The sequence below is a fragment of the Nerophis ophidion genome, linkage group LG03 (assembly GCF_033978795.1).
Source record: "Nerophis ophidion isolate RoL-2023_Sa linkage group LG03, RoL_Noph_v1.0, whole genome shotgun sequence".
NCBI lineage: Eukaryota > Metazoa > Chordata > Actinopteri > Syngnathiformes > Syngnathidae > Nerophis > Nerophis ophidion.
Window position 1 is genome coordinate 43,731,839 of NC_084613.1, and position 19,029 is coordinate 43,750,867.

Below are 19,029 nucleotides of genomic sequence, written 5' to 3' on the forward strand. Positions count from 1 at the left end.
AAAAACGACATAAATACAATTTTGCTTTTTTTGTACATTGTAGACTCTAAACAAAAGGAAGTAAATCCCGATATGTTTAAAATTAATAAATGAAGTAACAAAAAGTGTTTATCCAACGTCCTTCCACATCTTTAAATGACAGACAATGCAGAAAGAAAATATGTCAATTACTTGAAAACACCTTTGATTGGATTGAAGAGAAATGGCGTGAGGTGAGTGAGTTTTTCTCTCCACCATTCTCAGTGGAATACAGTAAAAATGTGCACCATTTCTATACTGCAGTAAGTCCCTTTGCAGCAGACTGGCAATCCAGCCCATAGTGACTCAACAGAGACAAATATTTATTTTTATTGTCTTGTTTTAATCAGTACTTTTAATCACAGAAACAATAAACAGAGAAAATACGAGCAAGCAGTAAAGCTGTTACAAAGAGTGTGCATGCCAGCAGAGTGAAATGAAACCTGGCGGGGTATTTTTTTTTAAAGCCCTCTGCAGTTTTTAGGCGGTTAGTTGTCTTTTCAACACAAGGAGGCACAAACAGCGGAAGATGACTAAGATCGTTTAAAAATGCTGATCCAATGTGAGTCTTCTTGCCTTGCAGGTCCATTGGAAGGCTGATGATGCCGCTTAGCTGCAAATGTCTGACTGGTCAAGTGGTCCTAAACATTTCACAATTTTGTCAAAGAACTGTTGAACTGTCGAGAACCACTCAATCAGGGAGACCACAATCGTGTTCCAAATCTGTAAACCTTTCTAATGGACGCATCCTCTATTAAAAGAAAAACAAAGAAGCTACGGGTTGCACTCTGAGTCGTTGCTGAAAAGACTTAAGTAAAGGAGAGGCTGTGTGAAGAGTACGTACTTTGCCTTGTCGAGGATGAGCTTCTGTTCCTTACCTTGTCATCGTCCGTGCTCACACTGTGTCAACTGAAGAGCCACTCGCTTTTATATATGATGATCTGGGGCTCGGTTGAAACAAGTTTCATTCAGGGAGGAATGAGACCCATGCTGGTCCGACCGGACGAGCTGGGTTCCAGGTAACAAGCAGGACAAACAGGCAGCCACCCTCATGTAAAATAAGAGCCATTGTAGGCCAAAAAGTTCAATTGACAAAATAATTTTTGAAAATGTTTAATCTACCTTATACAGGACAAAGGTATTTAGTAACTAACAATTGAGTCAAAATGGACACAACAGGACTACAAGTAAAACATGGGAATTTTCCCAGTAGAACGCTTAGAAATGAAGATTAAACTATATTACCTGTATGATTACATCATTTTTAAAATGTAAAAAAGACCTAGAATATGCATAAGTACAATGTTGTGGGGTTACATCTTTTAATCGTTTTAATTTGAACTATTTACCAAAAAGGGTGATATAGCATACGAAAAATGGAGTTGTCAGATGAGATAACCTTGGATTTTTCCATAATAATAATTTATTGATTCAAAGTTATATACTTAAAAACCAGGTGTCATAACATATTTTATTACCCCAATGTTGTTGTCTTTTTCATATATAGTTACAAGCTTTGAACAAAGCACAAAAATTATGATAATTTTTAAGCTTTGAACAAAGCACAAAAATGATGATCATTTTTGGATGCATGTGCTTTCTAGACTTAAAAAGTTTTAGAATAAAGAAAATGTATTTATAGAAACGTGTAATAAGCTCTAACTGCTTGTTTTTTTAGTGAAATACATTGGCGGCATAGCTCAGTTGGTAGAGTGGCCGTGTCAGCAACTTGAGGGTTGCAGGTTCGATTCCCGCTTGTGCCATCCTAGTCACTGCCGTTGTGTCCTTGGGCAAGACACTTTACCCACCTGCTCCCAGTGCCACCCACACTGGTTTAAAAATGTAACTTAGATATTGGGTTTCACTATGTAAAGCGCTTTGAGTCACTTGAGAAAAGCGCTATATAAATATAATTCACTTCAATTCACTTCACTATGTACATTTCTAAATATATATTTAAAAAGCGAGTGTTAGAAAATTAATATTAAAAAAATCCTACAAAAAGGGAAACGTGATTAAATTTAGAAATTAAATAAATGCAACTTTTTTTTTCATCCTTCATAGCCTTGAGTATTTTAAGGAAAAAGCATATTTTCCCCCTACTAACTGGACATTAGGAACATTGGAATATGCATGTATTGGCAAGGACTATGGATCATTTTACATAATTGGGAAATGTTTGTCGTAAAAGTAATAAAAGATTATATATATTTATTTGTATCTCTTAATCCAACTTTGTATTGCCTGTTCCCATGTTCTAATGGCAATCCCTGCCAACCATCAACAAATCAAAGTGCATGTGACTAGTTTGGGGTTTTTAACTTGTGTGTATGGAGGAACAGTCATGGTCCATGTTTCGTGTTAAAAGATTTAATTATGTTGCCTTTTTCCTTTTTTTACACAGACAGTATCACAGTACTTTTACATTCATTGTGACAATGTTGCAAACCAAACATGAATATATATTTACTGGGATTAAAGGTTCAGCGAGTACTCATTCAGGAACAAATGCACAACTAAGAACAAAGAAAGCATACTAAATAATTTGTCAAAAGAGAGGAAAATATAACATACATGGAAAATATGACACAGTACAGCATGTTTTAACTGAAATTGTCAGTTGCATTCGAGAGAGCTATTTCACTCTTCCGGCTTGAAAGTGGGCTGACAAACTGGCTGGATGAGTTGCTTCACATTGTCTAACACGTGTTCTTGCAGCAGGACATGACTCTCGTGGAGGTATTTGACCAAGGTAGACCGACGGCTACAAAGAGAAAATCTTATTTTATTTAGTGTCATCTCTCTATAAAAATAAGTATACAAAAATAAAACACCCTTTACTTGAGTATATTGCAAAAGTCACCGTAACTTCACAGCGTTTTAACATACAGCAGCTTTCTTTGCTTACCAATAAACGCATCTGCACCCTCATACGGTATGTAGACTTACACAATCAAGGCAATATCAATACACAACTTGTGTACACACTTGTGCTTTATAAATAACACGTGTGTGTCACCATTTATGGCTTCTAATGATCTTTGTTTTAGTGCGGACGGCATGACAAGGACTGTCCTGGGGGGAGCGGATGCAAGGGAGAAGTGGCGTCGGCTCACATTTTTGCTGGGGAGGCTGTGAATTCAATTATGTCGCCGTTCTGCCACAAAAAGAGACAAAAAGAGGGATGAGATGAACAAGCACCAAGATAAGAGGTGAGGTCTGCATACACAAACACGCAGTTTCAAAAACACATTGTAACACACAAACACACATCACATTGTAAAAACAAATGTCACAGAGGTAGAAGACATGGGAACTATAAAACTTTGCATATGTCATCACTTTTCACCACAAAAACATGCAACCCATAGGATTTATGACACTCTTAAAAAAAAAAAAAAGATTTCAACCCTCCTTGAAAAGTACATTCTTTTACATCACATTATTTATTGAAAAGTGCTGAAAATTCAAAATATATAATAATATATAATTTACAATGAACGTTGAATCATTTTGAGGTCAAGTGTATTTGGCTGGTGTTCTTGCATACATACAATATCAATGCCTTAAGGTTTGAGGGACAAAGTTGACCTCTGACCTCAGCAACTTTGCCCGTTTTGACACAGCTATCATTTAATAGGAGTATCAATCATCAAAGTTTACTTATATAGCCCTTAATCACATATGTCTCAAAGGGCTGCACAATTCACAACGACATCCTCGGCTCAGGGCAAAGAAAAAAACGAGTAAATATCCTGTGTGTCATCGACGTCGGACAGTTGTGTTTTGCAGAACATAGCTATTGTTTTTTACACTACTCTAGAGCAAAACATGTCCACTGCAGAGAATGCTGGTTCTCAGGAATATGTAAACAGGTCTATATCATAAGTAAGATATCTTTGTATGTAACTGTAAATGTAATTTTCAGTTGTTATGTGTCTTGTGCATGATAAAAAATGGACAATAAAATAATCTTAATCTTAATCTTTGTAAACTCAACATTCTGATTTGGGATTATGGCACTGTCAAAACCACACCAGTTACTGATTTGAACTTTGACCTGAGCTATTGTGTATAGGTTGACAACACTAGTGATCCCTCCTGCTCTGTGTTGTTATTCTCCTGCATATCAGGTGCATTATAATCCGTTTGAAAGCCGACATGTGGCGGGCCAAATAACGGATGGGAAACACCTGCCATTTTCAATTCTTCTTGCTTTTCTTGATTTTTAGGGGGAATTATTTGTTACTGATTATATCTCCCTTAATTTCTACCCCATAAACCAAAACTACATATTTTGACATCACGGCCAGCTCGTATTAGTTCATGCTACTATGTATGTAAAGCAACCCAAGGCATACTTGATTCCTCTACACTTTGTATGGCTTTCCTCCCACTGATGGATAAAGTAAAAAAAATAAGGGTCCAAATACACAAACGGATGGATAACGGCTTCTAGGACAAATTCATGCTAAAGGAGGTGTACGCTATGATATGCAGGATAAGGGGTGTTTATGCTAGGAATTACACACTAGTATATCGTCTCCTTTACCTCCTCTTCCTCATCATACTCATCACTTTCATTCAATCCTGCAAATGCTGTCTGAAATTAAGCAGACAATTGATAGATTAGAGACAGCGTAAAGTATTATAAGCAGTATGTAAACGAGTAGTTTTACCTTGTTTTTTCTGCTCAGGAGGTGCCGTAAAAAGGCAACCACTTCTGGTTTACCAACAGCCTTAGCCTGGATAAAGATGGATATAGAACATGAAGATTGAGGTTTTTGTTACCACCACACTGACCCAAATAATAGACAACTCCTCTTTGTTAAAGCTTGTTTTTGAAAAATTAATTTTTCCCAAATAATACACAACTCCTCTTGGTTAAAGCTTGTTTTTGAAAAATTTATTTTTCAAGTAATACTAAAACTTACCAGTGGCTCTGCTTCATTGATTATATTGAGTTTAAAGTTAGCATCATAACTCCTGTTTGAAAACTGTCTGTATTCACACTTGTGGCTTAAAACCAAAAGTCAAGCAAATCTTACATGTAATTTTGTCATCCCGCAAAAGAACATAATTGAGCAGTTTCCTTGATTTATTAAATGCCGAACTAAAATATTCCACACCAAAATAACATCAGCAAGGGGTTGAAAATGATGGTTGCGATAAATTTCTCCAAAAAAAAAAAAACCCACCACTTTAATTGCAGTCTGCCCATCATAGCCTGGTGTAGTCAAATCAGCTCCAGCTAGACTCCATATTTCCAGGCCTTCCAGGTCGCCGCTGGCTGCCAGGCTAACGTGCAACAACAACAAGACAAATGTCATTGCAGTTATAATAATGGCTTTTTTTCTGGAACTTGGCTCTACAGAAAACAAGGTGAAACACAATTTGGAAACTTTAAATTTGGAAAGCAAAGCTGTCCCAGGTTTGTGGCATTTAGCTGTGTGTGTGTGTGTGTGTGTGTGTGTGTGTGTGTGTGTGTGTGTGTGTGTGTGTGTGTGTGTGTGTGTGTGTGTGTGTGTGTGTGTGTGTGTGTGTGTGTGTGTTTGTGCAAAATTTAACCATATCTGACGGATCGCCAAAAGATACGGAGGAGTCCTGACGCTATGCTGTCAGGGAGCATTTTTCACGTATTATGTAAAGGAAGAGCGGAGAAACTGGTTGTACTTGTGTCAGCTATGTAGGATGGATTAGTGTGAGTGAGTGAGCGAGACCTGCACAGTTCTGTTCCAGCTTCCTCCATCTCGTCCCGAGAGAAGTGGGCTCCCGTCTTTCTCAAGAGCTTGACAACATCCTTGTGCCTATTGTAGATGACATAATCATTATTTTTGTTTGATTTTTGAAGATGGTAATAGCCTTTTCTGGAGAGGCAGTGACGAGTAAAAACACATACGCCCCCGCCTGAAGTGGGTTCAGCATATAAACACAGACAAATTCCCCTCAGGATAACAGATGCCTATTCTGGCACATTGATGGCTCAATATTTCAAGGTGTGCAGCTTAAGAAAATTAAAATGGACTTCCTGTTGAGTGTTTAAAAAAATCAAGTATCTATGAACTGTAAAGGAGCAGGCAGGTAGGACTGGTTCAGAGGCCAAGCCTACTTTTCCCAACCCATGTCTTTGCGTTTTTATGTATATTTAACACACATTGAGGCCAACTGTCACCGGAAGTCATTGAGCGTAGAAACACGCTGTCCAACAACTTTATACCTCTACGACGCAGTGTCATTAGCAAGCCACCATTGGGCGCAGCATAGGTAGTCACTGCATGCCGAAGGAAGTGAAGCAAGGCGGCATGGAAACATGTCCCTGCTCGTTGCGCCAACCGTTCAATTAGGACACAAGTTATTTGGTAAAGCGCAGACACATGCATTTTCTCTCTGAGGCTAAATATAAATTAAAGTGTAGATAAAACACTTAATATTTATTTGGGTCAATGTCAAGGAATGACAAAGATGTAAAAAAAAAAAACACTGTTAGGCAATTAGCCTAAATAGATTTAATCAAATATTAATTTTCCACACCTTGCATGAGCTTGTTCCACGACAACAGGAGTCATCTCACCTAAAGCGTACAGCGTTGCACAGTGGTGTGTCTCCATAACGATCTTTCGCATAAACCGTGGCCCCGAGAGTCAGCAGGTATTCCACCACTTTAAGGTGGCCCTCGCAGGCGGCGATGTGCAGAGGCGTCCGTCCATCATAGTCGCTAAGACACAAGTTACTGCCCTGAGACCAAAGGAAGAAAAAGAACATCAGCAGTGTCACACAATGCTTTGAATTTATAGTGAGGTGATCGATTCACTGTAGAACAGTCCAAAAGTTGACTTGCCATTTCCTTGAGGGCTTCTAAGGCCTCGATGTCGCCAATCTTCGTGGCGGCACATGCAAGCGGTGGTGTCAGAGCATCACGGACGGCCTCCAGTTCCTGTGGACAGCACACGCTTTAACATTGAGATCCTTTATAAGCCATGTTACAAATGTATACACTCATTCACATCAACAAGAGCTGTATGGTTGCAGACGACCACAATGTATTCCACACTCATAATAGTTTATATAAATACAGTGGTACCTCGGTTTTAGAAAGCTCCACTTTTCATAAAATTCCTAATTTTTGCATATTGTCTGTTGTCATACTTGCGTGTAACAAACTAACTGGTCTGTTGGCCCACGTCTAATTCCGCAGAATCAAGTGCCCAAACAACAAATTCAACGCATTGGTGACTCAGTTGTTTCATCATTTAAAACACTTCCATCTGCACTTTTTCTCCCTCAGTTCTTTTTCGTGAACAATATTTACAGTGACCCAAATAGTCGGGAGGATTAGCACTACACTAAAGCAGTCCCAGTGAAGCAACCAACAATGTGTTGTGATAGAATGTACACTTAATGATAACTGTTTGCAATTAAAATCACAATCATTCGCTAAGAACAAATAAAGCTAATATGATTGCACTTGTTACGCACAAACATAGTAACGTCATTACCATACTTTAAGAGGGTGAGATATAATGCCGAAAACACATTGGAAATTTAGCAACCTCTAAGCATCCGCGTAAAGGTTGCCAAGAGCCTCTGTATACCTCTTTTAAAACTGTTTAATAATTGTTTTAAGTCCTATTTTAACTTAGACCTTCATACAATAGTAAAACTAAGGTAAGCACTGCCAAATGTTAGTGTTAATTTGGTGTTCAACTATAGTGTTGTGTTAAAAGGCTAGCTAGCTAAAAGTCGTTCATCCAAAAAAGAAAAAAATCACACTACTGACAGTTAGACCACCAAGTTTTATGTAACATTTGAGGCAACATTTTGACCAAATTTTACAACTTTTGAAACGTTTAAATTTCAGAGTACCACTGCATGTCCCAGTTTCCAAGGTGATTCGTTATTAAAAAAACACACACCAGACTGTTATAGTCTATAAATCTACAGTTTGTTATCACAGACTAGTGAATAGTTAAATGTGTTCAGTTTTAATGGGACATTTTATGGGAGACGGTGAACATATGTGTTTTAATTCATGACATCCAATTAACAACAGAGTACTTACAAGCCGCAAGTTTCTTTTTTAAGCTTCACTAAATGTTTTTACATAGAATGTCTTTTTTTATTGTAATTTTAGACCTGAACGTATCAGTCAGATTCGTGTCATTGAAAGTGAAAAGGGTACACAAACTCTATTATCTATATTTTAATATCAAAATATGTTTACATTTTTTATGTTTGTATGCTGTAAAGTCAGACACATAAAGCTGTCATGTAGGTAAATAATCTCCCTTTCTTTTTCTTCATATGATAATGAGAACCCGCTTTTACATTGTATTTTAGAAAGTGGTTAAAAATGTTGAAAGGGCTTGTACAGTTAATGACAGACAACAATTAATCCAATATACAACATAACCTCAAGTCAAATGCCCCAGAAAACGGAACATTTTGAGTTTTCAAACCTATTTTTATATATGTTTTCAAATGTTTGCAGCAAAGCTCATTGTATTTCAGCTCATTGAGCATCTAATGGATGACTTGAACACATTTTGTGTTAATTCTAATACCATTGCAGAAAAATAACTATAAAATAAGAACTGGAACTTGCATATATTACAGCAAAAATTGAGTTACCACTGTAAGAACACATTGTTGGATGATATATTACATATCATTTGCCCAATTTCAAATGTAGACATTGAAACCCCCATGCGCACCTTACCTCTTTGCAGCTAATGCTCAGGGACTTCGCAATAACTTGGATGAACTGACTGTCACTCAGACATAACTTTGCTCCGGCCAAGTCAGCACTCATCTCACCTCGCAGGTTCTGGCCCATCATCTAGATGCAAACACAGGTTTTTAGCATAGTGGTGTTTATTTTTTTATATCTTATGTCTGCATAATTGCTATCTCCTCACCTTTTTCTTGGCATCTAAACTTATCTCTGTCTTGGCCAACACGTAGGACAGCTTAGACAAGGCGGCCTCAGGAGTCATGTCACCACCAGCTATCAGCCCCGCGTCCATCAAGACCTGAGGTTTGTTATAGTTTTATTCAATGCACAAAGTATAGGAGGAAGTATGGATGGGCGATATGACTAAAATGTACATTGTGTTATTATATATTGTATATAATATATAATATTATATATTATCCTTCGATAATGATTCTATATCACAATATATATTTAGTAGATGATAATAGAAACATTTCAAAACAAGTTGAAAGGCTCCTAATTTGGCTGCTGAAGTGTGCAGTTAAGTATTGTTATTTCGGGTTGAATTATTACTCATAACGATTATTAATCTTTATGCTAACCTAGTGTTAATATTTTGTTACTTTTTGTTGTAACATTTTCCTTTTAACACTTATATTATAATGTAGCAAGCACTCATTCTTCAGTTGTTTGGATACTTTATATTAGTTTGGGCTAGACTACAAATTTGGGTATCAAAGTAACCGCAAATGGTTACAGGGGCAGTATTAGACATACTCATACTTCTAATTTTCAAGATTATTGAATGGTTCCGTTTTTTAACACAATCTATAATTAGACAAAAACACAAGATGGCTTTCCAACAATATTAATTCAAAATGTACATTATGTCCTTCTATTTGCTCTGATTTAAATCCTTTGGATTTTGTCCTAAAAGGGGAACTGCACTTTTTATGGAATGTTGCCTCTCGTTCACAATCATTATGTAAGACATGACGACAGATGTGGGTTTTTTTTTATGCATTCTAACTCGTAAATAAGTTTGCTTATAGCATAGCCAATTGGAGGTCCTTTATTCTGCCCATAAAACCCATTAAATACCCATCCCAAAAGCACCAACAATACTCTATTTGCATTTTGTTACTTGAATATTAACCAAGTATTAGTGATAGTGTTATTATAAGCGCTAAAGCAGACAAAGTGTTTGTAGCGGCGCCGAGATCACTAGCGTGCGTGCCAATGTTTACGTCTTTGTGTCCTCGCTTACTTTGCTTGTGAAAGTTTATTGTAGATCATAAATCATGCCTCTCACCTGGATAGTAGAAGAATGGGGACATATTTTGACAATTTGGTACACTTGACAGCCAATTTAAACCCGGTGATGGTGAGAAAGACACAAAAAGACGCATGGTTCTACCCCCCTTTTTATTAAAAAATACATCCGTCATCTCTTTCATAATGATTGTGAGCGATGGGCAAAATACCCAAAATAAAAGGGGGGGAATTTAAAGGGGAACTGCAATTTTTTGGAATTTGGTCTAATTCACATGCTTTTTTATGCATTCTAACTCGTATATACACACTTTTAGCAAGAGTCAGCTAACAATGGAGGTAATGGGGATTTGATCTATTCAGTAAAAAGCTGTAAAATAATATATTGCGTGTGTGTGTGTGTGTGTGTGTGTGTGTGTGTGTGTGTGTGTGTGTGTGTGTTAACGCACTTTGTGTCTTTTTACGCATTGAAATCAGGACGTGCATTTTCGTAAGTCTTTTTACCGACCCTGCCTTCTTCAGGTCAAAACTCCTGTTTGCTTGTTCTTTTGTTTTTGTTGTCTATCGCTTTCCGCTGGTATTTTGTTTATTTGCCGAGTCAAATTTCCGTCCCGGTTTATTGCATAATTATTGGTCGTAAATTTAGATTCGCCGAAAGTTATATCAATCACAAATACTTCACTGTGAGGTGCTGTCAAAAGAAAGACTTCATGGTAAACACTGAGTGTAAAGTCAACCTTTTTAACTTCATCCACTGCTATGTCTCAATTAAATGAGTAGTTTTAGTCTTTGTGAGTCCATGGAAACTTCACTTTTATCACCCGCACCTGACCAGACTACTCCACCCCAGAAACATACTTTGGAGGTCAACAAACGGGGAAAATATGTGTCTTTTGAAGTATTAATGTGCAAGGAGTGTTGAAAGGGAGTCTCTTGGAGAAGTGGCTGACAAGTTAGCAAGTGTCACTCGCATTGCTGACCTCGCGTCATTGTTTACTGAAGCAGAGGTGCTAACGGTGCGTTATGATAAACGCGCATGCGTCCCCAGGCTCAATTTTTTATTGATAGACTTATCAAATTACATTTTTTATTATCTATAGCAGAGGTGTCAAAAGTGTGACCCAGAGGCCATTTGCGGCCCGCAACTAATGTATAAAAGGCCCACGGCACATTTTAAAAATACTATTAAGATAACAAAAACATAACAAAAGTGGAATAAAAAAAAGCTTACAGGTGAAATGTAACTTAGGAAAAAGTTGCAATGTTGAAAAAGCTGTTTTTTTTTTCTTTAAAACTGTCATTGCTCAAAACATAATATTGAATCAAAATCAATATTTTTGACCAATCCAAGGCTCTGATTACTTAACATAAAATATTCCACTTTGAAAAGTATTTTTTGTTGAAGATTTTGCATATTTTGTTTGCCATAAAAAAACAAAAATACAACATAAAAAAACAAAGTTGATGTAGACTAGAGATTTAAGCGTTAAATAATGTATTGACATTTATGACAACCTTTTTCCAAAACACAATATAGAATGTGAGATATAACAGGATAATGCATACATTTATCATTTGTTTTCAAAACGCTTACAAAAAAGTGGTACGCCAAAAATTAACTGTGGGGTCACTAATTTATATTGTTTATCGCGCAGCCCTACACGGAAGTCATGCAAAGTGAAAAGAGGACTTGGCTAACCTTGCCTGTGGCGTAGGACGTGGACACCGTCCCCCTCAAACACTGGGTACAGTTGATAATGATTACGCCAGATTCGGTGGCCTTCTTCAATTCCTCCAACAAGTCAGAGCGGTTATCTGGGGCGTTTCCACTGCCATAGGTCTCCAGAACCACACCCTCCATAGGCGGCTGCAGGAAAGCCCTCACCTGAACACAGCAATGGACAGAGAAAAAAAAACACTCAAAATGTATGGCACACAATGCAAGCTCTCTTTTTGCGGTTCTCTAATGGCCAAAATCGTCTATGCTCCTAAAAGCCCATCTGGTGGAGACCCCGCAAGTATTCCAGTCTATAGCTGGCAGGCACCGGGAGGCCCCGTGCCACATCGTTAGTTACGGCATATGACTACAGGGGCAGATGACGGAAATGTCCGGAAGGAGAGCTATTAATCTGTAGGTGTTAGCCAACATAAAGTCACTTGGCAAGTCCTGCACAGTTAGCAGAAAATGCGAGAAGTGGGGGGGTCAGTAAAAGTGGTTACGTTTTGACGCCATAAGCACTTCGACAAAAAAAATGCTCAACGCGGATTAGCTATGAAGCGCTCGTACTGCCGACATAGAGACGCGCATGAGAGCCCGGTGCCTCATGAAAACGAGGCCTCATAAAAGCAGTAAAACGCTGTAAGAAAGCCTTGATGAGTGAACTGGGCGGCGGGAGCAGATTGAGACAGTAAAGTCACCCTGCTGATGGCCTCCTGAGCGAGAGCTGCAACTAAACGCTTCAGTGTCAATGCCAAGCCTGCCTCTTTACTGGGTGATTGGTCATGGCCCATAACGCTGTCCTATCCGTCTCCGGGCTGAGCCCTGATGGGGACTTACAGAGCCAAGAAAGTAAGAAGAGGGTTAATTGCACCATCAAATAAAGTTAACTATATTTTATTGCCGTTAGAGCAAACCGGAACGTCTGGACCATTTGTAGAACCTATCGAGAACCAGAGTCCTAACAACAAAAATGTAAATGCGCTGTCTCCATTTTTCACCATTCATTTTAGATTGGCAGTGATTAGTATGGATTATTAATCACAATTTAATTGCAACTTTCAATTGGAGGTGACTCTATCATGAATTTAGTCACATTTAAGTCAAGCAGTGTTTTAATATCATAGATTTCATCACATTTTGGGGGCCAGCATGCAGAATGTGCTGTCATTTTGGATAGGCTCTAGCTTGGAGGTGACTATAATAGATTTACTCACATTTTGGGTAGCATGTCCACTGATTTTTTCACTTCTTAGGGTAAAATTTGGAACATATGTATTCTATATGGCTATAGCATGGGTTTAGTCACATTTTGATGGCTACTATACAGCATAAAGCCTGTAACACCAGATTGGAGCAGACTACAGTATGATTTTATTGACATTTTGGGGTGCTACTTTTAGATTGGAGGTGACTCGCATGAATTTAGTCACATTTAGATTGCAACTTTAAATTGGATGTGATTATATTATAGGTCAGTCCCATTTAAGGTGAGCACCTTTTTAGAGTGACAGTATCTCACATGTAATGCAAAGAGGTTTACTTGGTCTTCAAAAAAATATGCAATTAGTTGTTATTATAGCCATACGTGTGTGTCTACTTCCGTACCTGTAGGTTGTCACGTGACACCGTCAAGTACGGAAGTAAACACACAGGTCTGGCTTTAAGGATAACAAATTGCGATATCTCATATGGATTTAATCACATTTGTATTGCCATTATGCAGAAACATTGATTTAGTAAGATTTAGGGTGAACACCATTGTATAGGAGGGGCATATAGCATTGATTTAGCCACTTTTAGAATGTATGCAATTATAATATGGACGTTCTAACACCTTGAGTGTCATCGTTAGTCTCATTTGTTGACCACATCTAAATTGGAGGGAAATATATATTACCGGAAGACAGCTGGGTGGGCTGCAGCTTACCCGTGAACCTAATTAGGATAAGCTGTACGGAAATTGGATGTGTATATATATCAAGAAATCTGGGTTGTACTTATAGATTGGTCGTGACTATTAAATGATTTCTGTAACTTTTGAGAGCCACCTCTGAATTAGAGGTGACCGTACTTTGGATTTAGTTTAGGGATGTTCCGATCAGGGTTTTATACTGACGATATTTTTTTTCGATTTATTTGTGGTGAGTCATTATTCTCTTTTATTACATATAATTGAGCAAAACAAAGTCAATAGTACACAATAACTACAAAAAAGCAAAAATTATTCCTCCTGTAAATGTCTGTATTTTGCCCTTAAAATCCTCCTGTGTCTGGGGGCTTCATACCTACATGTGTAAATATTTCTAAAAACAATAAAAAATTATCTTGAGAAAATAAAAGTATTGACCTAATCACTCTAGTATTGATCATATACTGATACTACCTTTGGTATAGTCAGAACCAATTTAGGGATCCATTTGCCCGCTTCTTACGTGTCGTGAAAATGCTGACACGCCAACAGTTGCTGTTATTATCCTCTCTCTACACTCTTAGTAAATTACTTGTTAATTTCCTTTTAATCACTGCTTACTTTCTGCTGCAACACTTTAGAGGCTAGCTTAGCTGTTAGCATACCTGCTCCTGGCTTCCTCTTGTGTTGTAGCATGTTTAATATCATCCTCCAGTGATCACCTTCAATGATACTTTAGAAAATAAGAAATGCAGTTTATTTGCCACAATGGAGGTGATTATTATTAACTTAGGGGAGCGGCTCCACACTGTGTATGGAGACAATTAGCTGTCACCTCGGGGACAAAAAATTAAGTGTCAGCCAGAGGGGGGGGGGAGATCAGCATTTGTGATCAGCATAAATCGGCAATGGTGATCACTTACTCTTTCATGAAGATCATGTGATATCTATTGGTGGCCGATTACTACACCTCTAAGTTTAAATTTGAGGGGTGCATCTTTACACAGGACATAACAGCACAGATTCAGAATGCACGCCCATGTTTTTTGTGCAATCAATCATGCATCAGAACGTTTCAAGCGTGTTCCATCATTTTATAACACAATGCTGTACTATTCTAACTGCTCTGTGACCCAGGAGAAGCCACTTACAGTGGCTGCAGTTATTCCTGGGAATAGCCTCAGCAAGCCAACATTTCGGTTGAGCTCAGTGCGGACTTGAAATTTCGCTGTGGTGTTTGCCCTCCACACCGTGTCCCAGTTAACTGCATGGAAAAAAGGACAGATAAATTACATAATTACACTGTCTAGTACATTTTAGATCACCCATGAGACCAGCATGTTATGTCATTAACTTACTTGCAATATCCACTTCCGCAGTGGCAAGAGGGGCTAAATTAGGGGATGAGAATGCATTGAAACTCCCAGCATCCACCTTAGTCACACGGTTTCCTCTGTAGAGCTTGTTGTAGAAATACAAGCATACCTGAGGAGAGATGTGATGTATTTTACAGGATGCAGCTTCTGTAAATGCTTCGTATTTAGACTGAAGTGAGTCAGACAGCCACAACAAGACTTCCTCAATGTTAATAGTTGGATAGAATTTGTGCTGCACTTGAACCGTGCAGTTTAAGATAACGTCTGTTTCCTCCTGTTCTTGGTTAAGTTATTGACAATTGTGAAACACAAGTCATTGTCATCAGAAACAAACAAGTTATGTCTTTCAAAACAACAATCCATGTTAACCACACAATAACAAAGTACTGAATTTATGTATCTGCATTATTTTATGTCATTATCAAAAAGGCAATGACAACCATTTTCTCACCTCAGGAATGACAAACTGGCCGGCAATCAACAGCGCACCCAGCAGGTTGTCTCTGCCATCGTTTCTCATCTCATATATTGGCACCTGAGCAGAGACGACGGAGACTTAATTTTTTTGCTGGAAATAGGTTAAATGCTTATTTTTTTATGTGCTTTTACCTGTGAACCAGTGAGGATGATGGGCTTGCCCAAGTGCTCACACATGAATGACAGCGCTGAGGCCGTGTAGGCCATAGTGTCTGTGCCGTGAAGGATCACAAAGCCATCATAGCTTTCATAGTTTTTCTGTAATCAAATAATTACAAAAATCTAATGTTATACAACATTTGAATAGGACTAAACAAAAAAATTACGTCTACGTCAGTATATTACGTGTTTTTATGTTCTACTGTCTTGTACTCACTATCTGTTTTATGTCAAGTGTGTTTCTTGTTTCTCTCCTTTTGGTCTGTTGGGGACTACAGATGTAAAGTAGCCTTCTGGCATAGTTCCACTTTTAATGTTCATGAATATGCACGAGAGATGTAACGGTCTTGTACATACCGCAGTATTGCAGTATCAAAATCATAATGCTGTGATGACATGTGACTGTGTAAAATGAAAACCTCGGTCAGTGTAGTTTTTTTCTGGCACTGGCCGATTTGGAAGTAAACTTGATCTTACAGGGGGAAGCAAGGATTGTTTTTCGGACATGTCCTGAAGTTTTCATCAAAATCAATCCATAACTTATTGAGTTATGTTGCTAACAGACATATAGACAAACCCTGACGAAAACATAACCTCTTGCGTACTGCAAAGCAAAGCACACCGCATGCCTTTGTCTCGAGCGTTTCTAGGACGACACGTAGAGCTGGCCAAAAGTTGTGATGTTTGACCCACATTCTTTAAAAACATTAAATCAACTTGTCTTTTAAATAGATGTTACCCATGTTTTAAGTAGGAAATGCGCCGTGCGCCAATGTAGACAAAAAAAAAAAAAAGAGGAACAAAATATGAGAAGCTACTTAATAAACCCATCCATCCATCCATTTTCTACCGCCTATTCCCTTTTGGGGTCGCGGGGGGCGCTGGCGCCTATCTCAGCTACAATCGGGCAGAAGGCGGGGTACACCCTGGATAAGTCGCCACCTCATTGTAGGACCATTTCAGATAGACAGACATCATTCACACTCACATTCACACACTAAGGCCAATTTAGTGTTGCCAATCAACCTATCCCCAGGTGCATGTCTTTGGAAGTGGGAGGACTATCACCCGGAAAATATATTTGAAGCCAGCAATATGGAGCATCAATTTGTGAGGTATTTACATAATAAACGTTACGTTGTCAGTTAACTTTTCTGAGAATCAGCAATTTCAAAAGTGATATACGATGTCCACTACAGAGGTCATTGTTTCTTAAAAGTTGAAAGACCCCAACGTGTACATTGTTACACTAGTTGTTTATATTATAAGTTTAAATATTGCTCAACATATTCTTTTTAGAGTAATATGATTAGAACATTTGAGTATTATGTTTGTTTGATTACACACTATGGCATTTTTACCAAAACTGTGATTTTGATTCTGTTATATCCCTAATATGCACCATACATTTGTAAATACATAAATGATAAATAGACAAAACAAAAACATTACATTTTAATTCATACAAATACATGATATAGATTTCAAGTACCTCAATGTCTTTTCCAATTCTACCCCAGTCATCTGTGGTCATATTGGAGGAATCCAGTAAAGGACTGTACTCAATAATTGTGTAGACAATCCTCTTCTTATTTTTACTCATCCTAAAAGGCAAAAAAGTGCATTTATTAGTGTAGCAAGCACAGCTTTTGTCCTAAAATACCACTATACAACAAACGTGAACATTTCACATCATTAGTTGTAGTCATCACAAGTGCACTAGTTCACTCCAAACAGCGTAAAACACATGGATAAACAAATGTTGATTGTCTCCACAGTGGAAAAGATTATTCTTTGTCATGCAACCCAGCTGGATCAAGTAGGGGTTATTTTTTTTACATGAAATGTTTTATTAAGCGAGACCATCGAGCTGATACCAAGCAACGGGGTACCGAAACCTGAATTAGAGCGTTAAAAAAATTGAGGGTGACATTATTAGGGAGCGACATCAAATTAACCATTTTTTTTCTACTGAGGAATCTTAACGCCCCGTGAGCCGTTTGCGCGACATGAGGTGCATGGATGGCTACGTCTTAAGGGGTTTTAAACTGGAGTCTTCTTCCTGCAGTGGGTGGGCTCCACCTGCTACACTGGCTTTTAAAACTGCAAGACAGTCTTATTTTACTTTTAATCTCTCTTTCTTTTTTTTTTTTTAGAAAGAGGGAGGGCCACCCCTGCAGATTAGCATTGGCAGCCTATTATAGTGCCAGGACACAAAACAGGAGTTGAATAGAACAGCAGGGGGATAAAGAGGCAAGCAGTCCCAGTCCACCCAACTAGGGGTCTTCTAATTAGCCTGAAAGGCACACAACCCTTGAACATATGTCAGTGATAACAATGTACAACATGGTTGAGCTACCTGCAAAGTGTGGTCTCAGGTGCAGCCCCATCCCCATTAGAATAATCAATAATGATTACTGGTCCAATAACATATATGATGCACATATAAATGGGTTGTACTTGTATAGCGCTTTTCTACCTTCAAGGTACTCAAAGCGCTTTGACACTACTTCCACATTCACCCATTCACACACTGATGGAGGGAGCTGCCATGCAAGGCGCAAACCAGCATCCATCATGAGCAAGGGTGAAGTGTCTTACTCAGGACACAACAGACATGACGAGGTTGGTACTAGGTGGGGATTGAACCAGGGACCCTCGGGTTGCACACGGCCACTCTTCCACTGCGCCACGCCGTTCCTTTAGTGTTAAAACATTTTTTTATCAGGGATCCAAAAGGTTCTCACTCATAAAAGTGTTAAAAATAGGTCTAATGTTTTACTTTCAACACTTAAATCACTAGATCAACTTCAGATTTATCCGTCTATATACCGTATTTTATTTTTATTTTTTATGATTTATGCATAACAATATTTAATATTTGCCCACAAATAATATTCACTGTGGAATATTTGATATGTCATTAATTCATATCAACATTTATTTCAATTCATTATTATTTCTCAACAATGACAGTTTAAAAAAATCCCTGTAGAATTGTCAGGGATCCAAAAGGGTGTCACTCATAAAAGTGTTAAAAATAAGTCATTCATTATTTTTTACTTTAAACACTTAAACCACTAGATCAACTTTGTTTTTTTATTTCTTATGTTTTACGCCCTTTTTGGGTTTTTTTATGGCAAACAAAAAATATGCAACATTTCCCCAAAAACATGATTTAAAGTGCAATATTTGACATGAATTAATTGGAGCCTTTAATATGTCAATCCTTCATAACATTGATTTTGATTCATTATTGTTTTTTGAGCAATGACCTTTAAAAAAAAAAAAAAAACACTAAAATTCCTGGGGACCCAAAAGGGTCCCACTCATGAAAGTGTTAAAACTAAGTCGTACATTTGGTTTTTTTCTACTTTTAACGCTT

General features: G+C 37.9%; 2 protein-coding genes and 1 long non-coding RNA gene across 7 annotated transcripts in view; 1 reads left to right on the forward strand and 2 right to left on the reverse strand.

Moving 5' to 3' along the window:
• Positions 1 to 340: 340 nt before the first annotated feature.
• LOC133549647 (uncharacterized) lies at positions 341 to 913 on the reverse strand. The gene is made up of 2 exons (XR_009806133.1): positions 863 to 913; positions 341 to 769 (listed from the first exon to the last, which is right to left on the reverse strand). It is a non-coding gene; the product is annotated as an uncharacterized LOC133549647 (long non-coding RNA).
• A 1,459-nt stretch (positions 914 to 2,372) lies between these two features.
• aspg (asparaginase homolog (S. cerevisiae)) overlaps positions 2,373 to 19,029 on the reverse strand; it is a 31,046-nt gene continuing 14,389 nt past the window's right edge. For 2 of the 4 annotated variants that reach the window (XM_061895275.1, XM_061895276.1), the window contains 16 exons: positions 17,137 to 17,248; positions 15,618 to 15,743; positions 15,460 to 15,543; positions 14,991 to 15,117; positions 14,784 to 14,896; positions 11,703 to 11,888; positions 8,934 to 9,047; positions 8,735 to 8,854; positions 6,857 to 6,952; positions 6,590 to 6,753; positions 5,739 to 5,825; positions 5,217 to 5,316; positions 4,698 to 4,763; positions 4,571 to 4,621; positions 3,135 to 3,175; positions 2,373 to 2,782 (listed from right to left, as the gene is read on the reverse strand). In XM_061895275.1, the coding sequence (XP_061751259.1) occupies positions 2,659 to 2,782; positions 3,135 to 3,175; positions 4,571 to 4,621; positions 4,698 to 4,763; positions 5,217 to 5,316; positions 5,739 to 5,825; positions 6,590 to 6,753; positions 6,857 to 6,952; positions 8,735 to 8,854; positions 8,934 to 9,047; positions 11,703 to 11,888; positions 14,784 to 14,896; positions 14,991 to 15,117; positions 15,460 to 15,543; positions 15,618 to 15,743; positions 17,137 to 17,248 (1,711 nt within the window). In that variant the 3' untranslated portion in view covers positions 2,373 to 2,658. The remainder of the gene's footprint in view (positions 2,783 to 3,134; positions 3,176 to 4,570; positions 4,622 to 4,697; positions 4,764 to 5,216; positions 5,317 to 5,738; positions 5,826 to 6,589; positions 6,754 to 6,856; positions 6,953 to 8,734; positions 8,855 to 8,933; positions 9,048 to 11,702; positions 11,889 to 14,783; positions 14,897 to 14,990; positions 15,118 to 15,459; positions 15,544 to 15,617; positions 15,744 to 17,136; positions 17,249 to 19,029) is intronic. The other 2 variants (XM_061895277.1, XM_061895278.1) reach the window with 2 other exon arrangements.
• arf6b (ADP-ribosylation factor 6b) overlaps positions 3,071 to 19,029 on the forward strand; it is a 37,217-nt gene continuing 21,258 nt past the window's right edge. Inside the window, exons 1-2 of one of the 2 annotated variants that reach the window (XM_061895281.1) lie at positions 3,071 to 3,230; positions 8,980 to 9,052. The gene's annotated coding sequence lies outside the window, so the exon portion shown is untranslated. The remainder of the gene's footprint in view (positions 3,231 to 8,979; positions 9,053 to 19,029) is intronic. The other variant, XM_061895283.1, reaches the window with a different exon arrangement.